The sequence below is a fragment of the Prosopis cineraria genome, unplaced genomic scaffold (genome assembly GCF_029017545.1).
Source record: "Prosopis cineraria cultivar Desert tree isolate PC_DT_omini unplaced genomic scaffold, ASM2901754v1 PC2, whole genome shotgun sequence".
Classification (NCBI taxonomy): Eukaryota; Viridiplantae; Streptophyta; class Magnoliopsida; order Fabales; family Fabaceae; genus Prosopis; species Prosopis cineraria.
Window position 1 is genome coordinate 12,257,890 of NW_026555333.1, and position 18,555 is coordinate 12,276,444.

At 29.7% G+C, this 18,555-nt stretch overlaps 1 protein-coding gene across 1 annotated transcript; it reads right to left on the bottom strand.

Annotated features, from left to right (window-relative positions):
- Nucleotides 1-1,555: 1,555 nt before the first annotated feature.
- LOC129302532 (WAT1-related protein At5g64700-like) lies at nucleotides 1,556-5,562 on the bottom strand. Its single transcript, XM_054941471.1, has 7 exons — nucleotides 5,369-5,562; nucleotides 5,050-5,112; nucleotides 2,936-3,052; nucleotides 2,585-2,822; nucleotides 2,276-2,434; nucleotides 2,003-2,154; nucleotides 1,556-1,890 (listed from the first exon to the last, which is right to left on the bottom strand). Exons 1-7 carry the CDS (start codon nucleotides 5,560-5,562, stop codon nucleotides 1,656-1,658), a joined length of 1,158 nt encoding a protein of 385 aa, XP_054797446.1. The 3' UTR covers nucleotides 1,556-1,655.
- Nucleotides 5,563-18,555: the final 12,993 nt, after the last annotated feature.

Below are 18,555 nucleotides of genomic sequence, written 5' to 3' on the forward strand. Positions count from 1 at the left end.
TCCCCAGAAATTCAGGGATTATACTGAGTGAGAAGAGGAAGCGCAGGGATATGCCAAATACGATACAGACACATTATTGTGAGTATGGAGCAGCTAATTGCAGGAACAACCATGAGAATCTGAACCCACCTATACACTCATATAATATAATACCATGCTCCAAAGCAAGTATTCTGCATTTTCAAATGTATCTTCATTATTTTATTCTAATTTATGAAGTGTGAGTACTTGTAATCGCATCAATTAAAAAGGACAAAAAAATGCCAGTATATTATATATTGAATGTCAGAACAATGACATCATCGTCGCACGCCCACCAGCAATTAATATGAAAAATAAGAGCAAGCCCGACGGCCACTTGCAGGCGTTCGATGCCACGTCGTCCCATTACTTTATCTCGATGATTTTACTTTTGTTATTTTTTTATCTTAAATTATAAAATATTTTTTTAAAAAAATTTTCATTTCAAAATAAATTTTTTTAATAAATAAAGTTTTATTAAATACATTAATTTTAATGTTATATTTTCTTTTTTTATAATTAATTTTTATCACTTTTTTTTAATATATTGAATTATGGGTATTTTGAAAAATTTATGTTTTTATTTAAAAAAATAAAATTTTTAAGTGTATTTAATAAAGTTTATTGATATGTGAGATTTTATTTAAAAATATTTTATAATAATTTTTAAGTGTATTTAATAAAATTTATTAATATATGAGATTTTATTTAAAAGTGTTTTATAATTTAAAACAAAAATAATAGTTTATAATAACGCAGGAGGGCATAAGATGTTAGTCCTTATATAGTCATATTGACATTTTCATATATTGTCATTGTTACGACTTACGAAGTTGTAACTTAGATTCTCTCCTCTGTTTTTCTTGTCTTCGTCCAAAATGCTCCTGTTTTGTCGTCTTTTTTAGCTAACGCCCGGTCATTTCTATTAGAGCCTAACTTTCAAATTCCAGGACCGTGGATTCGAATTTATTATATTTATACCCAATAAAAACGGTCATAGGGATTTCATTGATACTCATTGCTGGATTAAATGGCTTCTAGGCTTCATATGTCTGCAACGCTAGCATTCAATTCTCGAGGTAATTAAGCTCCTCTTGCGCCTCTTGACATATACAACTATAAGAATGCAAAGTTTCAGTTTTCTCATGTAATGGGACTAGTTTTCTACAGCGAAGCACAGATGGCTATGAAGCGACAAGAGAGAATATCAAGTAGATGCAGGAAAACGAGCTTTTCTGCTAGCTTGCCGAGTGATGTTCGTGGCGATTTTGCAGATAGTTTGTGTGTAGTGAGTTATTCTGAGAACCCCTTCACTGATATAAGAGAATCAATTCTTAAGATGATTCTCAAAGTGGGAGTTCGTAATTAGGATGAAATGGAAGAGCTGGTTTACTGTTATGTTGCTCTCAATTCACCAGAGCTTCATTGTATTGTTGAACAAGCATTTATGAGTCTCTGTTGTAATCAAGGTCAAAATTTATAAGCACAGTCCTTCTCATTTACAGTTTAATGATACGCATGGTTATCCCTCTCTTTGTTCTTCTCAAGAAAACAAAAGTACATTCATCACTTGCTGAGAAAAATATTAATATTAATAACCATGCCTGGCTCCCCGACCACTCTTCAGTATAGTTTTAGGAATCAAGGTTGTTTTTGATCGCATGAGAATTTTCTATGTCGATAACAGCATTGTTGGATGAAGAACTTGAAACTACTCTGGCTGCTAATTGCAAACCAACAGAATCAGCAGGCATGACCGTGCAAACTTCAACAGCTGCTTCATTTGAATGGGCCAAGCTACGTGTCTCCCTTGTTTTCCCCCACAAGAAGCAGTACAAGCCAGCAATGATCAAAACCATGCCCACCAAGCTGCAACCAGATTCTTACGTTAGACTTGTGAAGCCAATGCTTATATCGAATGTTAACATCAAAGATAATCTTAAGAAAAGGCAATCTAGAAGGTAAGAATGATCATACGTACGTTCCAACTTTGAGGGGTTCACCAAGTAAAATAGCTTCTGAAAAGGCCACAAAGATGAGAGCCAGCGGATTGAACATTGAAGGATAGGTGGGCCCTTTCAATGTAACCACCCACGATATTAAGCAGAATGTTGCACCTGTGGCTAGTGCCCCCTGTACAAACGAATTCCATGCGTTTTTTCATAGTAGTTGATGAATCAGATTCAGAACAAAGAAAATATCTCTGAAACTGACAATCTCGATTCAATTATGGCTCCAAGTTCATAAATGTTACCGAGTACACTATAGTGATTAGCTCCATATTCCAGCCTAAAGACCAAGACGCTTTGCTGCTGTCGATGCATAGCCCTATTACTGCAGCTTGAATTGACGCCATCATACATGTCAACATCGTTGCCCAAAACTTCAATGGAAGAACTTTCAGCAACTTCACCTGCTTGATTTCAAAGCCAACAGCAATCTAATTAAGTAGGAAGACTATCACAGTAACGCAAATTCTTTCTATTCTACATAGAGATCGAAACCATGCATTGTCAGAACCTCGAGGGAGAAACATTGGCCAATTAATGGGTAGAAAGCTTACTTGGACAATAAACCATCCTGCATATGAGAAGCAGCTAGCGACTAGAAAGAGAGTGCCTCGAAGCATGTGAGCCTTGGGTGCTTCTGCTGAAGCAGTGTGAGATGTATGACGACTATGGTGACCTGTGTTAAATTCCTTTCCTGTGTAAAGGCTGGTCGTTAATGCTCCTCCAACGCATATAATTGTCCCAATGGCCTTGGCTTTACCGCTCCATGTCTTCAGTCCTAGTTTCTCCATCCTGCAATCATTTATGAATCAATGCTTGTTATATGTTGTAATTATATTGCGTGAGATGGCAGAGCATTTCGTGAGTGTCTGTCTCTGCGTGTCTACACACACGCACACACGTACTTGAATGTGATGGAGACTAGGAAAGTGATTATGGGAATCAAATTGAGGAAGTTGACGGAGTAAGTAGCTGAAGTGTCTCGCAGACCATAATAGAAGAATCCCATAGCCATCATTATCCTGAAAATAGTGGCATTTTATAGTTAGAAAATTTTCTTCATCAGGCGTGTTAAATGTACGACACTCCTAATTATCTCATCAAATAAATTAAGGAAAAGTAGTTAAGTTATTAAAATAATCTAAAAGTAAAATAATTTTTAAAATCTATCCTTATTTAAAAGTGTGTATGTATATTTAAAAAGGCAAGCCCTTGATAGGTGTAAATAAATATCATTTTTGAAAAAAAAAGGCTAATTAATTCTCCACTTTCATGTAGTGAGTAATATAAGAGTATAAATTTATTCTAGCCTTGTGGGTGACTAATATATAAATCGTAAGGCATTTTTTTTAACTAAGTTTGATTGAAAATGTAAGGCACTTGGTACTTTTCAAAATTATTTTTCTAAATTTACCATTGTATTAATTTATTTGAGTATATGAAATATAATTTAACTAAACGTTTCTTCCCACTTTTTATAGTAAAAATGAAATAACTACTTTTATTAATATGCAAAATTAATTGAAAATGCCTTATAATTTAGACTGGAACAAGTATATAGAAAACCAAATTTGCACTCTTCCATATTCATTAATTTGAAATTATATGACTATACATTTAGTCTTGTGATTACGTTTCCATGAAAAATATTTTGGTTAATTTATGTTGACAATTTTATATGAACAAAGGCTCTTCAATTTTCTTACTCATCATCATCTTTAATAAAGTGTATTTCTATCTATTTAAGATTTTTCACAAATATATTTCTAAGAATTTAAAATACTAAGTAATATAATAATGAAACTGAAAGAAAAGATAGATCAGGGAGATTGTAAGTGAGAATTTGAGTATTACAAATGAGCACATTCATCTATAAAACATGAGTCTGTTTCCGCCCTTTTTTCAACACCGATGCGGAAACTTCCCTCACAAAACTCTTAAACCATGCGTGTTTTATGGGAGAGAGGAACCTTTCCTTTTTTTCTTTTGAAAAAAAAAAAGAGAGTTTAAATCAGAACTGTTGAGAATTTTGATCATGAAAGGAAAAGAAGGAAAAGGGAGAATAAGGGAAAAGGAGAGTTCCGTTTCCCATGTTTTATAGCTTTGTTCATAACAAAAGAAGATAGGGATCTTAGCTGTGTTGGTCACTATTCTATTGCTATGACTGAATTACTGACAAGTGTTCATGGCCTTCTTTTGTGCTAGGAGAAAGGAATGTGGAATATCAGCGTTTTCACTGATTGTGCTGATGTTTTGAATTTGCTTTTTCGTTGCAACAATGATCAACATCCTTTTTTTGATATTATTCCCAGGTTCAAGTTCTTCTCTGTAAAGATTGGGTTATTTTTTTGAATCTTATGTATAAGGAAGCCAATTTCTGTGCTCATTTTTTGGCTAAACTTGCTTGTGATAAAATAGGTGTAATCCATACTTTTGATCAACCATTATCTTTTTGTGTAAAGATGGAGGATGATAAAAAGAGATTGTCTAGTTAGGTTAGTGTTGATTTTTGTTGCTCTGTTTCTCCTTGTAATTAAAAAAAATAAAAATAAAAATAAAAGCAGAGAAAAGATGTATGTTCAAGAAAGTCTTATCTTTGTTTTTAGCTATATTTTTTAGCATTAGCTTAATTAATTCAATCTCAACTACCAATCCCGATAAATAAGACTCAAAGACCTATCCCCACTCATGTACATAGCAAAACATATTATGCGTAGTTCCCAGCACAGCCAAGAAAGTGAATAATCACACTAAAACATTCAGTGAGTGGGTCCTAATTAATCCTAATCCCTAGCTAGCTAGGATGGCTTCTTCGGTAAATCTATTATCATGCCTATTTACTATTAGTATTGTGTTGGGGTAACTAAGAAGTGAAGCTGAAGGATGGATCAAGATGCAGAAAAAAGGAAGATGAGAGGAACTCTCAGAATGTAACATCTCATGCAAAATGCAAATATATGTAGATATATTCATGAATAGGGCCCACGAAATGATTGACTAATTAAGGAAGATGACTCACCCGACTAATGAATTCAGGAAAACCAAGAACCAGACCGACCAACACAACTTCTTAGCGTGGCCTCTGCAGCAACATTCAACAAAATGAGAAGGCAGCAAAATATTATTGTGGATGCTGAAAAGGAATATTCAGAAAGATGAATGAATAAACAAAATAGGATCAATTCAACTGGTTGAACAGTGAATCTTGGGTTCAATAAAATGTTTTGTTCGTAAAAGTTCTGAACACACTTCATTAATACTTGAGTTAGCGACCGGTCAAATGATGGGCCTAATTTTCAATACCATGATAAGATGAAATATTAAGAAAAAGCATGTACCTTTCAAAGTAGAAAGCAAAAGGGGCGACACAGAGAGTAGCTACGACATGGCGATAAGCAATGAGTGAGAAAATGAAAGTACCCTGCACCAGAATCACCCTCGACAACAACTGCATCCCTGTGGCGAAAATTTGAACCATTAACATACCCATCACAACCTTGGACGACATGAACCATTCCTTCAAACCTCCCATGATGTCTCTCAATCTCTGATCCCCTCCCTCCCTCTCTCTATATCTGTTGTGTACGCGTATTGATGTCAGTGTAAATCAAAGAGTTTAGCAAGAAGAAACGGGATCGAGTCAGGCTTTCTTTTGTGATCTCGTCCTACAAGTAAAAGAGGCAAGTGACGAATGTGTGAACCAAGCGAAGGAAATTTCGTGCGGGGAAATTGGTGATGTTCTAGAGAAAGAGCGTAATTAATCTTCCATAAGAGACAGTATCGTTATCTCTTCAAATGCTTCAGATCAGACGGCTAGCTATACTGCATTAAGTTGTGTAACTGGTAAACCCGCATATGGTGATGATGGCCTCCAAATTTAAGAAAGATGGTCAAATAATCATTCGTCACTCATATGAAGACTGATTTGCTTATTTCTTGTTCCGGTAAAAGCTACGCGTTCTGAACCGTTAGTTTCGGAAAAAAGCTTTGTTGTATTTTGTGGGTTATGTATTTGAAGTGGTTGAGTTTATCATGTACTTAGATTAGCACAATGATAGATTCAAATCCGTTTTGGCAGATTATAATGAAAGATTTGGTATCATCAGCGGTTTCCATGTACTATCCCAGTTTCATGGCTAACCATATATTATTCTCTAAGTTGTTTATCTCAATTTTGAGAATACAGGATATAAGTAATTAAATATTTCAACGATTCTATTTTTTATGAGTGGAATATTAGGCTTTGCATTTTAAATATAAGGAAATTGGATTGATCCCGCATATCTTTAATATGGTTGTCAAAAAAATTAACTCAACTTTTAATAGATTGAAAAGATAGAAATACTTGGCCAAGAAAAGATAGTAATATAATTTTGTATTCTTTTTTTTAAGTAAATGCAATAATAATATATTTTTTTTAAAATAATACGACAAGAATATTATTTAATATAAATTAATCCATTCACCTGCAGAAATTATACAGCAGTCACTATTATAGTGTCTCTAAGAAATTTTAAGCTTCAATTACTCCCTCCATTGAAAAATAAGACATTTTTTAAGAAGTTAAATGTTTAAAAATATAAAGCATTTTTAATCTTTTGATGTGTAATCATTGCCTTTTTTTTAAAGTGTCTCTATTGATAATGACTTTATATTTATTGTAAGATGTATAATAGGAATAAATATAAAAAATAAGGTTAGTTGAAAAGTAAATAACTATTTTATTAAAGGGTGAGATTCGGTTAAAAATACCTTACATTTTTAAATGGAAGGAGTATTACTAATAACTATCATGGCAAACTTTGTTTTCCAATTCTCATAACGTTTGAGTTTTTATGAAAATGTTTATTTATGAGACATTTTCTTAGGTGTAAATATCTTTTTAAATTCACGGTTTTCATTTTTTATCAAATTTTAAATTCATTCTCTTTATATTTACTTCTATCTACGTATCTACTACTAATGCAAATCGCTTTGATGATTTGTGTAGATATTCAGTTTTAATTTTAACAGTAATTCGTGCTCTCTTAGAAGGTGTGCTTGCCATTTTTGGAGTCTGACATGTGGGTTTTTTTGGTTTGGACCCACTTAAAAGTAAATATTAAGTCTTAACAAATGCGTAGTGTCTTAAGATTTTTTTTTTTTTGGGTTTTCTTTTACGTTTGTCAAGTTCAAATTTTGAATGATATCTTTATTTTTTAAAAAAGAAATAACCACCGACGGACGTTTCAGTTTAAAGATAGGGAAAATTATTGCCAAGAAAATAATATTCATTCTAAAGGATCATAAAAATTAAAATTGGGCTCAAGGACCAAGATAAATATAATTGATTATTATAATCTTAATATAAAATCTGTTAATAATATCTTAAAATTAATGGTGTTGCATAAGTTACAAAATATATTCTTATAAAGATAAAGTTGCGCGGATTTCAAATTCACACAAATGAAAAAAAATACAGTATTAAATTTAATTAAATCAATATGTTTCAAAAAATAATTATTTTTAAAGAATTAATGGAATATAATTTTGAAATCATCACTTTTAAAAAATTATATCTATATAGTTTAAAAATATTTATTTTTAAAAAATTATTACATTTTTTTCATTGATTAAAAAAAATAATTTCAACTTATATTTATGAAACTTATTTGCGAATCTTCAAAGCATAAGAAATTTTTTACTTATTTTAATTCCCAGCATTAATTTTTTATTTATTATTGTTAGTAACATAACTGTTAAATTCAATTTGAGATGTGGTTAGAGAAGATATGGAAACTTTGATTAGGAGAAATTTTGTATTTTAAAATTTATATTTTGGTATTTTTTTCAATAATTACTATTATTAATATTTTTTATAATAAATATTATTTTTTTCCAAAGCACCCCAGCCCTTGAAAATTATTTTGACTTAATAATATCTAAATTTGTAAATATGAATTATCTTCAATTATAATAATATATAATTTTTTTATTATCTTCAATTATATAATTTTTTATATAATAGTATATTATAAAATTTTTTATATAATACAGATGTTTTTTTTTTGTTATAAACGTGCATTTAAATATTTAGCTAGTTACCAATTAGTTATATGAAATTTTAAAAGTTATATGGAAACTTTGGACAAAATATGTTATGATAACTTTATAACACCATCATTGAGATGGGGATTTACTTCTTATTGCAAAAACTAGAAAAATTTAAAATTTTAAAATAAATAAAAATAAATTATAAAATTTGATCTAAGCATTTCATAATTGTAGTAGAAGGATTATTATTAAAAATGTTTTTATAAAATGAATTTTTCTTCCTTTTTTTCAAACGGACTTCTGAGCAATCAAACTTTAATGATTAAATTTATTTATTTATTTATTTATTTCATCTAAATAGTTTAATAATAGTTTAATGAAATATGAAACGGTTAACCCCTCTAATTTAATCAAGGCATTTAAATGAGAAGTGGAGATCAATGCAATGGAAAGAAAAAAAAAAAAAGATAGAAAGAAAGCAAAGCCCCAATTAGGAGTGTTCAGGGGCTCAAAACCAAACCAAACGAAAATCAATCAGTTTTTGTGACAATTGTTTGGTTTAGTTTTATTTTTGATTTGGTTAAGATTTGAATCAAGCTTCAATGAAATTATTTGACTTTTTTTCCATTTTTATAATAGTTGAATTTCTTTTAAATTGATTCATGCATTACTGGTTTTTTTTATTGTATGAGGGTCTTTGCTAACCTCATACTTTATTTCAATTATGACATATTTGTAGCAGGTCCTTGATTAATCACCGATCTTATATATATAAGTTCATTCTCATTTTTAATTTTTATTTATTTTTGGCTTGGTCTCAAATAAATCAAGGATAAGAACATATGTTCATGTTATATTAATTTTATTCATCTATTCATTTCATTAGTCTTGAGTATACTGTATTTTCATAATCTCATCAATTCTCCTGTGCTGTTCAATATATATATATATAATGAAAAATAATTTTATGATTACAAACAGTGGAAATCAAAATGATGATATGTGGTGATCAAATGATTAACTTCATGATTATATTAGATGTATTATTCGAATCTTCATGGAAAAAATTCATTACCTAATAGCAAGTAGTAAAAAAACAAATATCTCAAGTTTAAATATTCAAAATTTCAAATATCATACTATTTAATATTAATACTTATATCTATAGTTCCACACACACATATTCAAAACATAACATACATCTCTCAATATCATAATATCTACTTAAACTATACCAACTGTCTATTATTAAAACAACTGATATATTTAATTACAACTTATCCTTAAACTAAATAGATATATTCATATGCTTAAAATTATAAATAAAAAAATCATTCCATTTCAAGCATCAATCTATTGTTATTTGAGTCATAACACCTAAAATGAAAGAGGAAAACAAGTCAACACATGAATAAAAAAAATAATTTTTAATTTATTGAGTTTTGATTTGGTTTTCAAAGCTCAAAACCAAAACATGAATCTAATCAATCAGTTTGTATGTCATAAAAAATTAAAATAGACTTGATTGATTGTCGGTTTTTTTCGATTTGGGTCAATTTAGTTTGGTCCTTTTGATTTAGCTCAATTTTGAATGCCCCTATTTTTAATATTTTATTATCTTTTTATCAAAAGTCCTTTGTTTGGTTGTCTTTTTTGGCTTATGCACTACCATTCCTTTCTTTCTTTCTTAGTTTTTTGGGGAATAATACGGCAAGCCTAAGCTTGGACAATACAAAAAATTCAACCATTTCTACCAAACCCTAACTTTCAAATCTTGAACTATGGATTTGGATTTATTATAAGAAAAGTTAATTATTTGATCTCAATAAATTTGATTCAATTGTAACTCAAGTTTTAAATTTTAACTTATTATAACCCAATTTTTATAACTCAATCCTTGAACTTTGTCTTTTTGCAATTCAATTTTTATAGTTTTAACCATTTAAATATTGATCCTTATATTTTAAAAATTATAAAAATTAAAAATATTTTAAACTTTTAATATTAATAATGTTTATAAAGATTAAAATTAAAGGGTTTAGCAATTTAAAATATTAGTAATAAATTTTAATATGATTTTAATTTTTGTAATTTTATTTTTTAAGATATAGGGACCAATATTTAAATCACTAAAAATAAAATTATTGAGTTGTAAAAGTCAATGTTTGGGAATTAACTTACAAAAATTTCAGGAACTATACCACTGCTGCTGATAGAGACCAGATCAATAACTTCATTTGGATTCAAATAGTTGAAGTCAATCGAGACCAGGCCACCATCCTAGATCCGGACCAAACCATCGACATTATTTGAGTTGCTAGTAAATTCAAACATAGAATTTGAAACTTAAAATTTTAGAATTTTATTTAAGAGCCAAATAAAGGATTTTAATATTATCATTTGAAATGTTTTATATCATCCAAATAAATAATTTATAATTTATGAATTTTAAATGTGAGATTTTAAATCTAAATTTTCAATCCAAATTCACATATCAAAACGCAACCTAAATGTAAAGCAATTGTAAGTAAACATGAAAGATGCTATGTCCTCATAGGACGACACATGCACACTTATTAAAACTCACACATCCTCTGCAGTTGCATAATTAAATCAAACAATTGGCCCTGGTTGCATAATTAAAATGGAAGAAATCAATTACCAAAATAGATATAAAATGTGTTTAAACTAGTGCAGAGCGATTCTAGTATTATCTATAATATTTTGGAAGAAAAAGATTCTATGAAATTGTAACAATTGTTGACAACTTCCTGATAAAGTTAACCAGAATCAATGTTATACAAAAACATGTCACCAAAAGAAAGAAAAGAAATAAAGTCCAACACCTTACTTTCTTTTTTTCTTTTCTGAAAATAAAGTCCAATACTTTATTTTCTATGAAACCATAAAGTAAGATCAAACTGTAAAATACGTAACACACTTGACTAATTGAACAACTTATATCATGTTTGATAATGTGTTGGAAAACCAAAAACATGGCCGCTTCCAGGAAAACCATGTTTTGTGGTTTTCCAATGTGTCAAGACGTCTCTAGCATTAACCTAAATAATCCAACGACAATTAAAATTGATAATATATATTAAAAAGAAAAGTAACATGGAAATCAGTGATGTTGATATCATTCCTTTCAGCTAAATACTCACTCACAAAGCCTTCCCAAAAAAAAAAAAAGTAGTAAATCAGTGAAACTGCCACGATACATCACTGAAAGTATTTGGAGAAATGTTAAAAAATAAATGCCAAAACAACCTTCAGATGAAGGGGAGAGGTGTTGCATGTTCTCGGTGGCACGAAGTCTTGCATTAGTTCTTTTATATATTGTCGGCGACCTTGGTGAAACATCAGTTTAGCATAGGCGAGTGGAAATTATTCATATCAGGAAGCTTTGAAATTTCAGTAAATGTAAAGCATCTGCAAGTGCATGTGAAAGATGCTATGTAATTAGAGGTGAGTATCAGTCAACTTGGTGCCATAATGTATAAGATTGATTGACCGAATAAAAAGCCCTAACATAAAGTTTCGGAAAAAAATTAAAATATTGTTAAATACATCCTAAGTCATTAAAGTCTCAAGAGAGCAAGCTTAAACAACCAAGTTCAATTCATAAATCTTTTTACAACTTAAAGTCACTATTGGTTTGATAAAAATTAAGAAGAGAAAAGTATTTTTAATTTTTCTGAATTTTATATGAAATATGTCGAATGAAATAAAATAGATTTAATCAAGCAAATAAGTAAGTTCTTTAACGCTTGGATTCACTTTCATCATCATAGAATCCTAAATTCAATTTATTTAATTCTCACAACTCATTTGACATTAAGTAAAATGCCTAATTACCATTAAAATTAAGTAATTATAGCTTAGATTAAGATATAATTCCTATGAAAATTATGTCAAATAATGACTTAACTCAAAAATTAGGCCTTGCCTTGCCTTAACTATGTTTAAACACTTAGAATCAATTAAGAATTAAGTAATTAACTTCAATTTAAGCCTAAATAAAAGTTAAATGATTCAAACATTATAGCAAGAATTGAACGGATTATTACAATATAATAAACATTAAAATATAAATTCAAACATATAGTATACATCATCTAATTAAAGAATCAAATTATAACATTTAAGTCCCTTGAATGAATGAAATTAACTAGAAAGTTCAATCTAACCAGAACTAAATTCTCAAGTCAATAACAACAATAAAATCAGAAAAACCAGAATTGCGACAGAACCTACTGGAAAGAATTTAAGGAAACTCAAGTTAAAAAGTATCATCTTCTATGAAGAACTCTAGAGAAGATTCAGCTGTACATTTCAAACTTCCTCAATGACGGATCAAGGAAGATGCCAGTGAGAGCTGCCATGGACTGTTGCTCGAAGAAATCTGTGAGCCTGGACGAGTCTGGACTGAACTGAATGAGATGACGATATGCGACAGTGTGCGATCGAAGATGAGTGGCTCGATGCGATGAATACGCGTGTGGCATCGAACCTGAGACAGATGGCCGAGATGTACGACAATGTGATGAGTATGTGTGATGAGCTGAGCCTCCGTGCGTCTCTGGCGGCCGAACTCAAACGGAGAGGAGGTGAGCGATGGCGGGTGTGCGACGAGCTGGACTCAGAACCTCAGAGGAAGATAAGAGGAGATGAGTGAGCGTGTGATGAACTTTGGCGTGCATGAGCTCTGAACCCAAAGGAGGATGAATGCCGTTGATCCCTCTGTGCGTGTGAGGCGACGAGAGAAAACTGAGAGAGATGAGCGATGGGCGTGCGTCTCGCGTGACTCCAGTAAGAAGATGATGATGCCCGGTGTTTTACTGTTTTTCCAAAAACCGGAAGGTCCTCACGTGCGCATGCATGCGTCTCTCTTTCTTTTTCCGTTCCTGCGTTTTCTTCCTTCTGTTTCAAAAGTTAAAGAAACCGATTTAAAAATAAAAAAGAAAAAATAACCAAATTTGGCCCGATAATTTCTTTAAAACACAAAAACTAAAGCTAAATTGATATAATGCAATGGAATCAACTAAAGTCTTAAAAATGAGAATAAAAATTACCTAAATAATAAAAGATATTAAGGAATTGAAATTCTAAATTTAAAACAATTAATTCCAATAAAATGTAAAAAATGACCAAAATGTCAAAATTAAAGAAAAATGAACTAGTAATCAAATTCAGTGCTAAAACTATGTATATAAGGGTTTAAATTAATAAATATAGTCACAAATATAAAATAAAAGTGTGTAAAATATGTGATTTATCATTAAACAATGCTAAAAATATGAATCAAATGAAATCGAATAAGGTAATCAAACCGAATAAAGACCAAACCAAAATTTGACTTGAACTAATTTTATTATTTTTTCTACTAAAACAAACAAGGCTTATATATAAAATTAAACTTATAAAATGATAGTAGTCCATTTTAATGAGGGGTTAGGGTTTCAACTTATGAGATTACATATTTAATTTTATTTAAGTATAAAATTTAAAAGAATAAAATAAAGTAAAGTAATTAATAAACTAAACATAATTTATAATTAATAACTTATATATATATATATATATATATATATGATAACTAAGTTAGTTTGGTCTATTCAATTTTAAAGCAAAACTGAAATAATTTTTTTTAAAAAAATTGAATATATCAAATCATATAATAAAAATTTAATTCAATTCGATTCAATTTTTTATTTTAATTTGATTTTGCTCACAGCTATATTTACTTATTGGAAGAGACACGCATATTAATTAAAACCCACGCATCCTCTGTAATTGCATAACTAAATCTACACATAATTGTCCTGGGATGCGTGATAAAAAATTGGAGAAATCAATTATCAATATAAATATAAAAATGTGTTTTAAACTACTGCTGATGAAGTTAACTGAAATGAAGATGATATATAGGATGAGTCATTTTACTTCCAAAACTTTGATCAAGCTGTGAAATTAGTACCATTAACATGATCGATCAATTGAATAACTTAGTGTTGACCTCAATTTTGTTATTAATGCATATTACATTCACATGACAAACATTTAACTATTTTGAAGAATTAATTCAAAGACAATCTAAAAGTTGAATAACTTATGATACATATAAAATCATGTACATGAAGCACATTTAAGAGATAAATCTGTGGTTCTTCCCACTATAACCTCTTAAAAAAAATCACTATAGAAGGTCCTTGAACCAATTATACCAACTTTCGTTGACCATTTTAGTAAGTTGAGAACGATATCCAGTTCATCTTAAAATTAAGAACCAAAGAATCATTATAATAATGTTGAAGTTAGTAGTAAACCCCAAGTGAAAAATTGAAAAAGTAATTATTATTCATATAATTGTATCTTAAAAAGTAGGGATGAGCAAAACTGAATTGAAACCAAAAATCAAATCAAATCAAATTTGTATTATTTAATTCAATTTATTCAGTTTTTCAATTTTTTTTTGAAAAGATATTTCAGTTGATCTACTTGATTCAGTTAGTAAGATTTAAAATAAAAAAATGAACCAATTGCATCATAATATACACATATAATTACTTTATTTTATTTTTTATTTTTTATTTTATACTCAATTACTTTATTCAACCAAACCAAATTGTTAAATTTTAGTTTAGTTCTTTCTCGATTTGATTTAGTTCATATTTTTAATATTGTTTGGTCAATTGATTTTATAAATTTTGGCATTGAATCAAACTGAACCAACCAATACTCACCCTGTTAGAATGTCATGTTTACAAATGCATTAGAGGCAACTCCTTGTAATGTTATAAACAAACATGAGGAAAAAAGTAAGAAAAAAATGGAGGGAAATGAGAATTTGGAGTAAAAAAAAAATTAAGAAACGGCCAGAACCTCCCCCACTTTCATCCACTATGTTGATAATTATTTGCCTGTATCTTTAGAAGGTCAAGTGACTTTGTTGCATACTTTATCTGTTATAGGATTTCAAATTCTCTTAATTCATAAAAAAATTATTTTAAATAAATTTGACTGTCTGGGTTATCTGAAAAATGAACAAATGGTATCTAAAGAGAACAATTTTTTCAGATGTGGCTTGGAAAAGTATAATCAGAATTTATATAAAATGACTTTTATTTATTTTTTATATATTAAGACAGTTTATGCATATACAGTATCGAATGTATATTTACAAAAAACAAGAGAATTTCATATTTCAAAATATCCTAAAATAGCGTTATGGGTTTTGTCAATATAATTCTCTCTAAATAGTGAGTATCCAGTTTTTCGAAGGCAAACTATAACCAGATTTTAAGCAAGTGACACAAAAAAAAAATACAAGATATTTCACAAAAAAAAAACTACAAAGATATTGATGGATAAAGCTTCAAACTTGAGAGGTTATGGTAGGGAAAAACAAAATTTTAGATTCTTATATTTTATTTGTATTTCGTTATTAGTTTCTGCATTTTTTTCAATATTTTAAATTTTTATATTTTTTTTGGTATTTTATATCCTTTCATGAATCTCGTAGAGATTTAAAATACTAAAAACATAAATTAAACGGCGATAATCTTTCCAGTCTAGACAAAATCATAAATTAAAGTGCAGGAAGGTAAATGCAAAAATAACGTACAATAAAAGTGAAAAAAGCTTAGTGGATAGTAATTTCTGCCAATTTAGGGGAAAAAAACAAGCGATTTATCCAGAGACATAAACATATTTAAGTTAAATGTAGAAAGTAAAGTACAAGTTAAGAAAGGTCAAGGGAAAGTATTTATTCATCATCACAAAATCCTCACGGAAACATGAAATACACCTTAAATGTGGTTGGTAAACTCGTTTATACAACTACTTTGTCAAAATTTTTAAACTGATGCAACAATGAATAATAATTTCTCCCCCAGCAAACTCACTCCACTTTGTTGAAAAAGGTGGTTTGACAAAATATCAAGATTGAACTGTAATTTCCCTATTCACACTTGAAAGAGAATGCTAAGCTAATCTAAGTGAGGTTTCTGTATCCACACACAAGTGGGAAAAACAAAACATATGAATTGAAACAAATTTTCTTCTTTTAATATACAAAATCCAGCCACATAATCTTTGTTTATCTTTTATTCAAGAGGCTTAAAAGATCAAGTGGTGGCCGAAAAATAGTCCATTTGATTCACTGCAACTTTATCGACTCGCCAAAAGCCATCTTGATAGAACACATTTGTTACTCACTTTTATTTATCAATTAGGACCCTTTTATTAATGTTTTATCACCTCAAAGTGCACTCATTACATTAGATTTAAAATTTTACCTAAATTTTTAAGTTCAATGCACTAGAAACATTTTAGTTCAAAAAATAAATTTTTGAAAAAATGTACAAGAAAAATTGACAAAATACATTTTATGTCTAGTTGATAAGTGATGAAATTATAATTTTAAAATTTATTTTAGTTTGAGAGTAATTAAATAAAAAGTCAACACTTTCTAAAGTGTATTAGTTTGACCTAATTTTCAGTTTGCTTTTGTGTAAAAATTCTTATATAATTTTGTACAACCTAGAACTTAGTTATTTTAATTATCCCTTCTAATTATAAATTTAATTATGGACATTAATTAAATTTTATTATCTCACATGTTATTTAATTGAATTATATGATCTATGTGATATAATGGCATGTGACTTGTACATCAATTGGGCAAATGAAGTCAAAAGTCCATGGGGTCAGAGGTTGATGGTTTGGATGTGTAAGGGCTTCTATTTGGGGTGGTTTAAATCAGCTAAAAGTGTGGATGATGCATGGGATTAATTGTACACGCATTAAAATTATCTACAAATCAATAGAAAGGTGCCATTTTGCAAGTATGACAAGACTCTCATTTTCTTTTTATTTCATTTTCCTATTTCTTAATTAAGTATTCAGATAAAAAAAAACACTAGGAACACACCATTTTTGAGTCCCAAATCAGATCATTCACTCACCTCCTTCATTTTCTCTCACTTATTCATAGCGTTTTTCATCTTCTCTCTTTCATTCTTTATTTTTCAGCACCTTAACCTTCATTTTCAGCCACCAAACCTCCACAAAATTGACACCATTCTTCTCCTCTCCTCAATTTTGTCCTAACCCTCCCACTTTTACAAGGATTGAAGCTTATTTCCATCATTCAAGAACTATGGAGTTTGGCATTCACAAACAATTACTAAGGTTCTTGAATATATGAACATTGGCTAATTTCTTTGGTAGAATTCTAGATAGATGAATATGGAGGATGAGTTTTGAGTTTCAAATTGGCTAAGTTCTTTTGTTTCCTATCCTCTTCTCTTTTTACTAGATGGTTAGATTCCTTAATTTAGGGTTTAATCATCTTAACTTGTAAATTTTAATTTGAATTTGATGCTAATGTAAAGAGAAAGAATTGTTTCACTTAATTTTGTCCTTGAACAACCATAACTGAATTTCGCCACTCTTTGTTTAACACATAATCTTGTATTTTTCAATTAGTGAATTACATGTGTTAATGTTGCATGATCTTATGATGTTAATGCTTGAGTTATTGAGTAACTCGACATAATTTTGTGATTATTTGATTCCTTGTCTTGGCCGTAGCATTTGAGGGAGAGGTTTGAGTGAATTACTTGGCTAATTTCTTCACCAATTGGTTAATTAAGCTAGAGACTTTGATCTAAGACTTAGTAAAGTTAGCTAATTGGGTTAATTGACTTATGATAATTTTCTTGAATCATGACAGCTTTAGTCAAGAGAAAAGGGAAGCTTAACTTAACCTAATCATAAAAAGATAATGAGTCCAAAATTAACTAATCTCTAAGGTTCCATTATTGTGAAAATGAAAATGCATTTCACTCACTTTGTTTAGCATTTTAATTACTTGTACATTAAGTAATTAGTTTAGTTAATTAGGTAACTAAATTCCTGGTAACTTTAGGTAATTTATTCTACTAGATAACTTTTAATTAGACTTTAAACCATTTCTTGAGAGATGACCTAAAGTTGACTCTATATTACATTAAGGTTAGTTTTAATTTAATTTTGAGGGCAAGCGACTAAATCTCTATCACATCTCCCCAGAAATTGTCCTCAAAAGCTCCTTAGAACACATATAATGTGCGTAGGCTGCATATTCTGCATGGCCCTTTGACCCAAGCAGGCTCCTGCGCAGAAAACAATCCTCTCCTGCGATCATTTGTCTCACTTAAATTTTGACACTGGACATAATGACTACCAAAAGAAAGATTCTATAAATTGAAGAATGATCAATTCTAATGGGATGATCTCACCTCAGGAGCCAAGCGAGAGAAGCCAACTTAATCAGTAGGAGGACATGTTCCATAACTAACATGGCTGCTAGTGTAGGCTCTATACTCCATTTCCACTCTTCATCACATAGCCATACTAAGTGCACAGTTGGTGCAGATAAACTATAAAATGGAAGTCAACCTCACACGAGTGTGATATATAAAATGGAACATATATTAGAAATTAA